Source organism: Hippoglossus stenolepis, chromosome 2, assembly GCF_022539355.2.
Source record: "Hippoglossus stenolepis isolate QCI-W04-F060 chromosome 2, HSTE1.2, whole genome shotgun sequence".
Taxonomy (NCBI): domain Eukaryota; kingdom Metazoa; phylum Chordata; class Actinopteri; order Pleuronectiformes; family Pleuronectidae; genus Hippoglossus; species Hippoglossus stenolepis.
Genome location: NC_061484.1, coordinates 1,687,902 through 1,702,451, shown reverse-complemented (window position 1 = coordinate 1,702,451; position 14,550 = coordinate 1,687,902). Strand labels below are relative to the sequence as shown.

The 14,550-nt window shown below is 39.3% G+C and overlaps 1 protein-coding gene across 1 annotated transcript in view; it reads left to right on the top strand.

Annotated features, from left to right (window-relative positions):
* Positions 1–14,550, top strand: part of vegfc (vascular endothelial growth factor c) — a 58,108-nt gene that overhangs the window by 30,567 nt on the left and 12,991 nt on the right. Inside the window, exon 3 of the mRNA XM_035172579.2 lies at positions 3,810–4,000. Coding sequence (XP_035028470.1) covers positions 3,810–4,000 — 191 coding nt within the window. The remainder of the gene's footprint in view (positions 1–3,809; positions 4,001–14,550) is intronic.

Genomic DNA, 14,550 nt, shown 5'->3' with positions numbered 1-14,550 from the left:
ATGAAATAAAATACATGTATTATATTTTCATCATCAAAATTCTACACCTAGTGGATGTCTGACAGTGCCTCCAAGCATCTGTCAGGTAAAGCCGCTGGTTGCCTGGCAACTGGCCTCCCATGGGTGTCTTAGGTGTCGCGGGAATGTCAACAACTCAGCGATGTTGTGCACTTTACTGTAGAGGTAAAAAGGAACCACCACGTAAACATTTTAGTTTGAGAAGAAAAGAAAGTTTCAAGAGGAATGTAACAACTCTTGTGTCGTCAGAGTGAAGGGGATGGATAAAGTGATCTGCCTCAAGTGCAAACAGGTGAATTCAGTGTTAAATCAATAAACCTACGACAAGTTCACGGGTGAAGAACGACTAAAACCTAGGGTGTCTTGAACAAAAAGTTGAAAGACTTGAGTTGGTCAAAGGACAATGTGCATATTGAAGATTTGAACAACGAGCTTGAAGTGGAACATGTAATGACATTGTTGTAAATACCATGAATGTCTGAGCCAACATGCCACACAGTTCGTGCAGTTCGTGCAGTGAAATGGAAATGATCTGCCGCAGTTAAGATAGCTCTGTGACCTAACCCCCATTGTTGACCTGACCTGACACGTCTCTCTTTGAGCTCAACGTAAAACTACAGGGCCAAGGAAGGCTCATTACCACATTGTTTGACAGCTTCAAGGTTTTCCAAAGAAACCTGACACTGCTGCAGGGTGACCGAGTTGAAACATCCCCATTTAACCACCTACAAGCCTCTCTTAGACGAACATGAAGTTTTACATCACCTACCCTCAGACAAAAATCACAAAATGTTGGAAAATTTACAAGATGAGTTCTACTACAGATTGACATACCACAAGGAGTCATTCTAACTCTTCCAAGATCCTTCCAAGTACGTACCTGAAGAACAAGCTACAGAAGTGCAGTTTGAGCTCATCGACCTGCAGGAGAACTATGAGGCAAGTGTAGCATTTTGAGGCAAGAATCTCATTGAGGTCTACCAAGGACTTTCTCCATTAGTTTACCGTGGACTAAGGCAACATGCTTGGCCTCTTTGTCTTCGAACACCTTCTCTGCCATGGCCATCAACAAATCCAAACTTATATCCAGGCTGGCAGATGCCCATTTGCAATCAGTCCTTCAGATAATAACCACAGGCATGGAGCCAGACATCAAGAAAGTTGTGACCAGGAGTAACCAACACCATTAATGTAAGGAAGAGAAGCTATGTTGATAACACATTTTTAGTCATTGTGACTTATCACAATTGCTTATGTTTTGTGATGGTATCTAGTTAGGTACACACGCTCTCTCTCTCTCTCTCTCTCTCTCTCTCTCTCTCTCTCTCCCCAGATTCCCATGTGCTGTATCAGCTTTCTAGCTTCTTAATGTTTAATAAATGAGATTGGTAATGGAATAATTTTGTTGTATGCATATATTTTTGGTGTGTGGCCCTCAAATTAAATTCTGGCTATTGGTGCTGAGTCATCAAAACCTTGAGAACCCCTGCTTTAGTATTGGCACAGCTCTTTAAGCTATGGGCCCCAGTGGCTCCATTAACAAGCTGAAGAAAACGGCTGTGTAGAAGCTGATTGACTAGTCCGATCACAATTTAAACTCAAATTGTTACTGAAGTGGGGTCCACATATAGGTGGGCATGGAATACGTGCTGTGTGAGCATGAGCAGGAATGAACACACTAGCAATAACCGAAGAGGTTACTAGTGTTCCACTTCCAACCTAATATGGTGAAGTGAATGAATGTCTATTGATATAGTTTGATAGATACTGCGTTCTTTTGCATATAACCTACCCTCAAAAGAGACAATAAGGACGTCAGGTTGGGAACCCATAGGTTGATGCATATTTATACTTGTTGTATTTATACATGTGACCAATGTGTTTTAACAGTAGCTAAGATGTTACCTTAAAAACAAGTCAATTTCCCAGGATTTCCAGAGACAGATAATGTCTAGTCCACAAACATGTATATTCTCTCGCTGACACTTTGCTGCTGACCAATGATGATGCGGCCTTGTGACACCCAGCCACCCTCATGAGAGCTTTGTGTGTGAAGTTCATCTGAAACTGCAGGTGAAACTAAAAAAATGGCAAAAAAAGAGAAGACCAAAAAAGAGGAGGTGACCCTTGGAATGAATTTTGATAGCTTCATTTTACTCTGCACAAAGTGTGATTATACGTTCTGCACACAGTGTGTTGAGAAAGTATGGTTTTAAAATTTCCGTGCTCACACGAATAAATTGATAATACATTGAAATTTTTACATTTGGAAGATTCCATTATCCTAGTGCTGTCATAAATTGTAGTCTCTACATGATTGGAGTGAAACCTCTACTTGGGCTGAGGTCTAATGCACCCAAACTTCTATGCCTGTTGGAGGCAGGACTTCCTTCAGCCAAAGCTTTAGTGAGAGAAAAACAAGCCAGGTCTCTGACCAAGATGAGGCTGCATCATGGCTTGCTTGATGACCCCTTGTGGTATGTTCTGGAATTAATAAGAAAAGGGAACCAAGTCGTAACCTCTAATGGAGGAACAAAATCACATCGAGAGTGACCTACCAAGCCATCAACCTAGATATATCTGTCCAACCACTTAATAGAAGCACCACAGTGTACATTGAAAACCATTTAAGAGTGACTGTTACACAGCTCAGGTTGTCTTCTCACAGACTGCGAAGGTAGAGCCGTACTCCGGCTGAACAACGTATGTGTTTCTGTATGACTGGCATACAGAATGAAGGACACATACTTATATGGTGGATCCTGATGGCGGCAGTGGACAATGACTGTGGACTATAGTGGCATCCGATCTTGATGGTGGATCATGATCTTGGTGGCTGCTGACCATGGACTATGATTACAACAACGACCATTACTGACAATAAACCATCAATTCATTTACCTTCCATTATGCTACAAAGTGTTTATTCTAATCAATGCTGCAAATACCCTTATCTTTCTGATGTTCTCCTTTACACTTGACATCTATTGCACTTCTGTCCGTCCTGGGAGAGGGATCCCTCACATGTGGCTCTCTCTGAGGTTTCTACGTTCTTTTTACCCTGTTAAAAGGTTTTTAGTAGTTTTTCCTTACTCTTGTTGAGGGTTAAGGGCAGAGGATGTCACACCTTGTTAAAGCCCTATGAGACAAATTGTGATTTGTGAATATGGGCTATACAAATAAAATTTGATTGATTGATTGATTGATTGATATTCCCTCACACACAGGATATCTCTTAGAAATATGGACACGACTCTACAGACTTGAGTTCACTCTGTGTCGACGTGAATAAAAGAACCTCAGTTATGTTACATACTTTTCTTGCAACATCAAAGTGCCAGTAAGCTTTTTGATGAATGATGATTCTGTATTTATGACTGTATTACTTTATTACGTTTTTGTCTTTTACTACAATTGGGTTTGTTTTGTATATGAAAGCCTTTTATATTGTCTGGACCCAATATACAATATAAAAAAAAGTTTGTGTCAATGAAAATAACTAATTAACCAGTCAATCACACTGAAACCCTTGATTGGGCTTTAATATCATTTCGTACCCTGAGTGGATCTCAGGGTACGAAATGACATTAAAGCCCAATCTCTTAAATTCACTTATAGTCAACAATTTTAAATATATCTCTTGACCACAGTTCTTGGTTTGCAACATTGACCTTTGTGTGTATTTCTGCCTCTTTTGTGTATTTCAGCTATTGTGCATTGCTGTCCATGTGCATAGAAAAAAATGACCTATTGCATTGCTGTAGAGGTGGTGACTCTGTATGTGTGTGCAGGTATAGAATCAGAGTGGAGGAAGACTCAATGCATGCCCAGGGAAGTGTGTGTCGACGTGGGCAGGGAGTTTGGAGCTCCCACCAACATCTTCTATAAACCACCCTGTGTGTCCGTCTACAGATGTGGAGGATGCTGCCACTCTGAGGACAAACAATGCAGGAATATCTCCACTGGTCACCTCAGCAAAACTGTGAGCACAAACTATTTAATATTCATCTATATTTGACGATTCTTTGATATGTTTTTGATCTGCAATGGTCTAATTCATGGCTCATATGTTTTTTGTATGTTTCATTTCTTTCATTTCTACTTTCAAACTCTAATTTAGAATGCAGTGCCCCAGATAATTACATATTTACATTTGAATGAATGACAGAGCCACTGTTCCCCAAATTAGTGGTGGTGTAATTTCTAACTGAAAGTGTTATTTTTACATACTTACTTCTATTGTTGCTAATATTGGTAGTAAAATCGGTAATTTGACCAGAGCGTAGTGATTACTCAGCGTATTAAAATGATCATGATTGTATTTAACCTCACCATCAACATCTGTAGTATATTAGTGACTGGTGCAATGTGATCAAATCAACATGTTGATGTTCAAACTCATAAGAACTCAATAGTCATTACAACATTTCTGCTCAGTAGCAATGCTACATTATTAGGCTCCTTGAGAACAAAAGAGATTTGAATCAGAACCTATCATAATACAGATTCAGTATTAGTTTTGTTAACAATATTGGTAGTTTGAACAAAAAGAGACAGACCTATCACAGATTGGGGAACAGTTTATTTATAAAATGAATGAATGAATTTAGTTGTGTTGATATTTAACACTGGACCAATTCAGGTCATTTGTAAAAAGACTTACACTATTGGTGCTAGTGTTTACATGTTTAAGTTACCAGGTCATAATCTGCTTTCTCCTGTAAACCAACATCTTGAAACTGATATTCAAACAAGAAAGCTGGAGATGGTGATGGAGTTGGGGGTCAATGACATTTAATTAACCCGTTGCATTTCCTCTAAAGAATCAAAAAAATTTTGGCCATGAATTAGCAATAAATAACAGCTTTTTATAAGTATGCATTTGCCTGAAAAAAAGACAGCTGAAGTTGAAATGTGTTGAATTCACACAAATGTTCCTTTTGTCATTGCCCTCCCAGCCTGCTCCAACATACACATACACACACACACCAAAAACAGTCAGGACCTCAGGATTAACACAGGGTACCGGTAAAATCATTAAGGTGTAGGTCGAGAAAAAAATCTAATGGGCTGACCTACATATGTATGCGTGGATTTTCAGTAACAAAGTTGCAAGAGTCCCTGTGAAAGCTTTCTTAGATGATCTGTTTCTTGGTGTCTGTCATTTGCCTGGTGACTTAAGTGATCCTGAGTAGAAATCTGTGATAAATCACTGCTGAGAAATGATTAAGCCATGCTCGCTCTAATGGCCCTAAAACGTCCTAAGATTAAAGTGTGTAATACTAAATCAAATACAAATTCATTTTGAGACTTGAGACATTGAGAATGTAACATTGTTTCAGTACAACAAAGAGACCACTGCTACACAGTTAAGCAGTAGAGTTTAATGAAAACGTATATTCTGTTCTTTAAGCTCTTCTGATGCATTTCGTTTTGGCAGGTAATGACAATCAGGAAGAAAAATGCATAAGAGCAATAGGCAAAGGAGACAAAGAAAGAGGAAAAAACTAAAACAATGTAACAATGACAATGATAAATCCTGAGAGCCCACTATGATGTGGTTGATGATCTCTTGAGACAAAAGCAAAGAGGTATATTGCCTATATTCAATGCTAAGTCTGATGTTCGGAGATTTGGGCCGCAGGGAATGCAGATGCCCAACATACTCCCGTACCAAATCACCACCTAATGATGAGGTTACTCTGACCCCATGGTGTCTGGTAAAGACTGTGTGTGATTCAATTCAGCTCATACATTACCTCAGTGTACTTTACACTCTAAAGGTGGGAGGGGTCATACTGGCACCAGCCACCGGTGACCACATATAGGCTCATCTTGACCCGCTTGGAGATAATAAAGAGGAAACACTCTTTGCACCATAGTACGATATAAGCAGAAAGGGAAAGTCTCAGTGATTGACTCTGAATCTCATCACAAGGATTTCTAAAAAACAACTTGGAACAGAAGGAAGCCATGGCAGGGTGCTCTGCATGGTGTGGAAGGAGCTTTGAGGAGGTCAGCAGATGCCTTAGTCTGACATGGAAGGGACATTCCTGATGCTACTCTTTATCAAGTCCTCATGGAATCAGCCCCACAGGAAAGACAATCCTAGGTGTCCCTCTTTCAGCAATAAACGGACTTTAAAAATGCATCGAGTGTTGAGAATCATAAGTTAAAAAAACATCAATAAGAATGTGTAATATTGCCCATGCTATGTTCTACAAAACAGAAGAGATGATATTTAACCCCAAGTCTCTAGTTGACATTCACCAGTGGTCATTCATGACCAGGCGATATAGTGCAGGTGGTCTGCTACAGGTACCTGGGACTTCACGCAGGTCAATATCTAGCCTAGACCATGTGGAGGATGTTTGATCCCTCATTTGAATAATTGTTTTAGGAAACCTTTAGTGGTCCTGTTAAGTCCATGCCTTTGTGGGTTGATACTATTTTCGTGGCATAATCAACCTTGCCCAACTCCAAGATTCAGGAGGGCTGGTCATAATGTTACTGATTTGTTCAAACTTCTGTGTGAATCTGAAAACATTAGATGTCGGTATCTATCACCAGATGTAGTAAAAATATACAGATGCTAAATCACAGGATCACCAAAGTAATTACGATTCATCATGTGGAGACATGATTGTACCTTGCTCTGACAGCTGTTGACATATTTCATTCTGGACCGGAGCGGTGGACTGAAAGCTTGTTATGTCTAGGGCTCCTTTGCTAGTATGGCTAAATAATTCAATGGCGTATACTGGATATGCAAAATGATTGACTGTGGCTACTTTTAGAACATTGTCTCGACAGAAATTACATTTTTTAAATATGACATTTTATATTTAGTCTATACTATTTTCTGTTCTCTATTATTTATTTGCAATGTTAGAGCAATGAATGTACCTCGATTTGTTTCTTCCTATTGGGAGGTACCCAGACCAAGTTAAAGAGGAAAAGATTTTGTCATCCACATGGTGAATGTGTGGTAATGTTTTGAACAGCAGCAAACCAGTAAGTGATACCTATTGTATGCAATGACATAACGAACAGTGACAAGATTTGAATAAAATGCTGACAACAGAATAAACTGCCAAATACACTGTACAGTTAATTGCAAACAGCAGCAAAGTGTTACTTTGGCAGCACACCTTACACTGTTCTGAATGTTGTTGGCTTGATTCCCAGTACATCAGCCAGCAAAATTACTTTTTTAGTCAGGTCATCTTAATTATATATCAACACAACGAGGAATTTTCATTTAACATAATCCTAACAAAAACATACATTTATGGGTTTTTAAACATGCAGTGAAATGAAAAGTTATGTATAATATAATGTGAATTACATTTGACCCTAAAAGTAAGCCTGCTCAGGGGACATAAAAAACAACAATTTATATGAAACTTACATTGTAAATGCACAGTACTGTTTTATACTGTAAATCATCCAAAATGTTTTTTACACACATGGTTTTCTTAAAAGAAAAAACCCTCATATGCAGCTGGGGATATAATGCTTAAACTCGTCTTTAATTAACTGGCTATACTGTGTACACATTAAAAGAAAAAGAAAGATATCATCTTCTTTTGGGGCTAATGAGCAGGCAGCTAAGAGACCTACCACCCCCCCAGGCCCAGGACACATTCACTACCAACATTTAAGAAAAGTCACACCGTAGAGCATGAAACTGCCAAAAAGCTAATGATATCTCACTCAAAAGAGCTGAAGCATGCAAGCAGTATTTGTTGTTGTCTTGTTTGAGATGCTCATGTTTACTTTGGTGCACAATAAGTCATGCCTTTTGCCATGAACCTGGAGCAGTGTTTGGCAAAACTGGATGGTGTAGATATTACAGCACATGTTTTTATTAACATTCTATAAACAGAGAAGATCCCCTTCCTGCAGATGGATGAACATATGAATGAAAAACATCAATATGTAAGGAAATGCCTCAATAACAAAACAGATCATCTTCACAAAGGGGCTTGATGAAGATACATAACATAGCATGGGTGATAATGTAACAGTAACTGCATCATGCTTTCACCCACTTTTCATTTTTTAAGGATTTCTGATGAACTGTAATGATTCAAGGACTTCTAATTCAGTTTCAACCCTAACACTAACTGCAAATCATAACTCCTGTACTCCAGGTTTGGAATTACTTCTCATTGGAGACTACAGCCTATGATCACAACCGGAAGGACACCATCATGTAGATACAGAGATACATAGATCACCTGTAGATACATTTTATCAAACAGGATTTATATCAACATCAGGTTCCTGGGCAGCAACAACATCAACACATTAGCCAGTGTGTAGCTGAATGGCATGTGCGAGCACATACTCCAACAATACAGTGCAATGATTTTGATACTTCTATCAAAGACACAGACGCTAATATCCTAACCTTAACCATCAGAACTACACCTTACCCTCACTTAACCCTTACTTAACCTTAAAAGTCTTAACCTTCAAACTACACTTCGAAACAATAGGGTCCTCGCACTGTCAGTGCCCTAACAATGAGATCCAGCCAAAACGTCTTTACGTTCCCAAAATATCCTCACTGCGTAGGACTATGCTCAAAATGGTCCTCACAAAAACATAAGTGCAAATCAATACACACATGCACGCACACACACACAGACACACGGAGCATGCAGAGTGGAAACATGATGGGGGACACAGTGGACAGTGACGTTAACACGAGTTGACAGCAACTACTATGCCTTTGAACATTAAAGAGTGAAAGGCCAATTACGAAGGTAATCAAACTATCTGTTCAACAAATAGGTTTAAGAAATAGATAAAAAGCAATAGATTAAGCTGTTTTGTCTACACCCTCCAGATGACATGTTGTATACAACCACAGCGCAGTGGTTGAACTTATAACAAATTGTTATGGAGAAGCTAAAACAAAAACTGTCTGTAGTTCGAGTGATGATGTTAGTTTGTTATGAATCTGAGCCCCTGCTCCCTGCAGTGACATATCGATCAATTAATATGTTTCTCTATATGATATATTTTATCCATTGTTAACATTGTGCTTTATCTTGTCCCTGAGTCATTTTATCCTGCTTTATGTAAAAGTAAAGGTTATTTCTTAATTTTTCTAATTTTGAATTTTCCTTCACTTCAATGCAAATTAAGTAATGGTGGCATTAGAATGTACTGGAGGAACCAAATTTGCACTTTTATTTATTTTTTTATAATTAACAAAAACATAAGTTACATAAGATTAAAAACATGAGTAACATCCCTTCTTCCTAAAGACTGCTGGAACTTATGTATCTTTGTAGATCCTCTGGATGCATGCCCTCTTCTGCAAACACTACAAAGCCACATCACTTAATTCCTTTCATTGCCCTGACAGTAGTAGCACAGTTTCTTCTTTTCATTTCATGTTCTCATTTTGAAGGCTCGGAATTTGTATTTGTATTTTCAGTTTTTCTTTCTTTCTTTCCTCTGTGATCCTATCCTTCCTGGCTCTGAGCCACTCTTCCTTGCTCCCTTGCAGCTATTTTCCTGGCCATATCTAAATTAGTGAGGTGGAGTAAAAGGTGGCATTTGGGTGGAAAAAGATAATCCGGCTCACAGGTAGTGGGTGCTGGAAGGAGATGGTACTAAACCTTTCCCAACTTTCCCAAATGCTCTACCAACTGATGGGACATCAGCATTGCCACAGTGGTGATGAGTGGTGTACTATTATAAATGGCTGATTGGTGTAAAATAACCCACATTGCTTTGGCTTGGTATACATCACAACTATGTCACTGACCTCGCCTGGCTTTACCATCTATTATGTGCAGACATAGGGTGAATTTGGGTAATGTGGGACAACAGGGAAATCTGGGACAGTCATTCTTTGTCGTTCCCTTAATGGGGGAAATATGCATTAAGGGTTTTACTGAAGTAAAAAAAAAGATAAACTAAAGAGATGTAGCACCAATGTCTGCAGTTGTCAGACAGGAGTTAATGGTAAATACAGCCTGTCCCTGTCTGTTTAAACTGATCTGGTTAGTTAACTAGCACATAATCAGTTAGCTCTCTTGGACAGAGATGATCCAAAAAGCAACGGAAGAGAGTCTGCCCTGTGGTCTGCAGCCATTGGTTTCACCAAACATGTGAAGAAGACAATGGGGTGATTGATGATGATGGTCTCTCTGCATGAAGCAAGGTGATTTAGTCTTTTTTTTAAAGCCTAATACAAGTGTCCCAGATAACTAAGTGACCTGTCCAAGATGATTAAATTCAGGCAGAATGTTCTTTTTTGGCACAAAGGGCACTAAAAGCTGTAACATGTCTCCTCTGGGTATGATATCTCATAGGATTACAGAAAGGTATAAAATGTCGATCTAATGTGTAAAACAGATATCGTGCTAAGTCACAGAAGTCAAAATTGCTAAAAATGTCCCAGATTACCCAAATTCACCCTACTAGTTCAGCTCAGTCAGACAAAGAAAACCCTAAAGGTGTATCATAAATCCTAAAACAGCAGTGATGTTCAATGTACAAAGAGCTGTCCTAGCCACACATACCTACGGGAAGAGGGGGAAGAGTAATCAAGGGCAATCTTTAAAGAAAGGAAAACATTATCTTATCATGTTTAACATTTATTTTACCTACTTCAGCTACTGTTAAATTGTAAATGGTCTGTATTTATATAGCATTATTCTAGTCTTGATTACCACTCTTTTTAGCACTTTACAGTTTTTGCCATTCATCCATTCACATGCATACAGTTTATCTATGTGCAGTACTTTCTCTACTTCACTCGCACGCTGTTGGCAGAGGCCTCAGGGACAATTTGGGTTCAGTATCTTGCCCAAGGATACTTCAAAATGCAGGATGGGGGGACTGGGATCGAACCTGTTTAGAGGAGAACAGCTCTACCTCCTGAGCCACAACCACATGTAAAGAAATATCTACATAAAACTTCACTGGAATACTTGCTTTCCAGAAAAGTAGTGTAAATCGTACCCACATCACGTACCCCCACAACTGGCCTGGAACTGACGAACATGTGAACCGTCTTCTTTCCTACTCTGTGGTTGTGAGGTTTCTGAGCTGTGTTGAAGAGTGGGTGAATGCTCTGAGCTGGTCAGCTCATTTCCAGGTAGCTGTTGTTAATGAACTAGCTCATACACTGTGCAATAGCTTATTGTTTCAGCTCAGCTGCTTTATTCATTTCCTCTAAGCATTAATTTAATGTACTGGCAACGGTAGTCTGGTTTGATGGCTCTTTTGTTCCAGCTGATTTAATCAGAACAGGAAGTCATTATGTCCTGTAGCCAGAATGTGGCTGACTTGGTGTGTTAGAGACCTGCAGTACATGTGCAAATGCATTATATACTCGTATTCCTGTGTGTGTTTTTTGTGTCAGCAGTGTGTCATTCATAATTCAAAGCAGTGTGCGAAATATCCAGTGGCAAGCCGGGGGTGCCGCTACCTGGGCTCCAGTGTTTTGCAGAAGTCCCCCCCCCCCCAATTTTTTTTTATGAAAACAAAAGTGATGATTATATTTTGAATATTTTGACACTCTTGACATGAATGCACTCGACATGAAAAACTAGATACAGGTTCAAGCTAATACTTCTCTGTGTTTAAATAGCACATTCATCAGATCAAAGCAGCTTTCCTTGGATTAATTGGCATATCACAACGGGAAAAAAAGATATTCTGTTATTGCGCATTTTTCCGTGTGTACACACTCCTTCTGGTAAACGGAGTCAGATCAGTCACGAACTGTGGGCTGACAAGTTGCAGATTCAAGGTGATCACTGGGACATGTTATTACTCACACAACTCTTGCATTACGACTGGTAACACTTTCCAGCTTCAAGTAGATTGTTTTAGCAGGTTGTTGAGCAATGCGTTGAAACCCACATAATCAGAACCATGAATGAATTATAGAGATGACGTGCGCACGCACACACACGCACAGAAACACACTCACTCTCTATCTCTCTCTCACGCTCTCTGTAACGTTACTGAAGTAAGTACTTGTAGAAAGTGATACAGTCATGCTGGGACTTTCCATAACAAACTGTGTGTGTGTGTGTGTGTGTGTGTGTGTGTGTGTGTGTGTGTGTGTGTGTGTGTGTGTGTGTGTGTGTGTGTGTGTGTGTGTGTGACGTTCATACTAACACATGCTGTAGTGTGATGGTATAAATAAGTGTTGACTGCATTTGGAAAGGTTTTTTATTGAAATGTCAATGTATTGCTAAATGAATGTGAGTCAGATGTAGATGTTCAGGACTTTGACTGGTACACTGGGCTGTGAATAATAATTTTTTGTGGGGCTGGTTTTCTCTCCTATTATTGTTGTTTGAAAACCAAATATATTTAAAAATGTTCACTCATTTAAAAATCTGTCTATAAAGGCAGCTGCAGTGTGTATTTTGAGAATTGGACAAATGGGTTTGATTCTTGGGCCACAGAATCAAACGACTTCAAGCAGCAGGCCATGCTTTAGTTGAGGTAGGAGAAAAGGAGGCCAAGGTTGAAGCTGAGAGGCTTTCGCCTGGCAGTGGTGACACGGCTGTGGGTGCCCAGTCTTTTTAGGTTTCACAAGACATTCTTTCTCTCCACTAGTTTTTCCTAACTGCTGTTCTTGGCTCCAATCTCAGACTACTGGCCACGGTTTGAAGATTTACATAGGCTGTGGTAATGCGTCATTCAAATTACAGGCAAACTTGGATAGACAATTTACACTTCAGCTGAATTCATACGACTCCCAGGATGTGACAGAAAATAATTTGTCTTAAAATGGACATATGGAAAGGTGAGGAGTCAGATGTGTCTGTTTCTTTTACCAGCACTCTGTGGTTGGTTTCGTCATTCTCAAAGCTTCATGCTGATTTGCTTTGACAGGGCCTTGAAACAGCTGGCTGGAGTTAAGAGATTTAAACACTTAGCAGGTAATAGAAGTTCTGCTAAACTGTATAATTTACTATTTGACAGACTTTAAGTATCTTTAAGCGACTAAGTCTGTCTGATGTTTCTCTGCATAAGGTTTTCATTCAATACCGTCCGTCAAGAATTTTCAGTCTGCAGATGTTTGAGTGGCACTGCCCTGTTCCTTCTTCCACTCCTCTGTATTGTGTTGTTGGCTGTTTCACCTTTAATGCCTCACATATGCTAAACCTATTAGAGCTATTCTTGCAAAGGGGCCCAACTATATATATATATATATAGTGACTGTGTCAGTCGGTCTGTCCTTTCTTACAGTGTAGTGATCCAGGATGAGATATCTTTGACAATTAATCATCAGATGCCCCCGAGGTTTGTTGTATATACTCATAGAATCTACATCGTTAATCCTAATGCTTTTATATATAAATATATTTCGGCATAGTACTGGTTTACAAAATGGTCGTAAACCTTTACACACTAGTTGTTGGACAAAAAAGGAGACTTAACAAAACTACCCAACAGAACAGAATCAATAGAATAAAAGCTAAACTGGCTGCCTATGGGGGTTTATCCAAATATGACGTTTTCTGACTTTCATAGAAGGACCCTTTTCTTTTCCATTGCACAGATGATGTGCAGAGAAAAACAGCACTGCTTTTCTGTAGTTTATTGGGGTTTAGTTAAAACTTGAGCACTGTGAAAGGGTTCCATGCTCCAGTGGAAAGTGGTCTGTTTAAATCTCGGGGATGTCAGCAGCTGGAAGCTGTATGAAGAGTTTTGCCAATCTCGAGGCCAAAACTTCACAAATTTGAGAAATGTTTGCAGGTGGAATTCAATCTCAGTGGCAGTCTCTGAGAATTTTAAGAGCTGTGTGTGTGTGTGTGTGTGTGTGTGTGTGTGTGTGTGTGTGTGTGTGTGTGTGTGTGTGTGTGTGTGTGTGTGTTACTGTAACCATGGCGAACACTCCACAAGGTCACAAACACAGAGGTCAGTTTTAATGATTTTAATCCTCATTAGAATGAGAGGGAGATGGACAGTTTAAGCTGTTTAAGGTTCTTGAATAGGTTCTTGAATAGGAGTCATTGAGACTAATTACTTAATTCAGACTGTTCAACCCTGTGATTGAGAGCTCTCAAGGTTTCTATTCTCTTTTGTATAACAGTCTTGTGTAAACATCTTCATCATTGCCACGTGAACATTCAAGCCCAGCTCTGAAATACTAATTTTATTCTTGGAGTGGTAATCCTTCACATTCCTTGTTATTGTTTTCAGTTTGGTGTTTTGGTGCTTGGTGGTTATATGGATCCTGGATATGTTGTGCTCTCTTAAAACTAATTTCCTGTGATTCAAGTTTCAAGTTTCATTTGCAAGCTGAGGTCTTTGTGTTTGAAATAGTGGCAACTTGTGACTTTTATTGACTGAATATGGTCAATATGGTTGGGCTGCCCTGGAAATCAGACCTGGGAGGTCATGGAGGCTATTGTGCTCCTTCCATTGGAGCATTTTGAGTCCATAATCAGAGAAAGTTCTATAGGTTTTGTGATTATAGTGACTGTTGTGTTGTAACAATCATATTGATACCTTAGCCTTACTCAGAATGAAATAGAA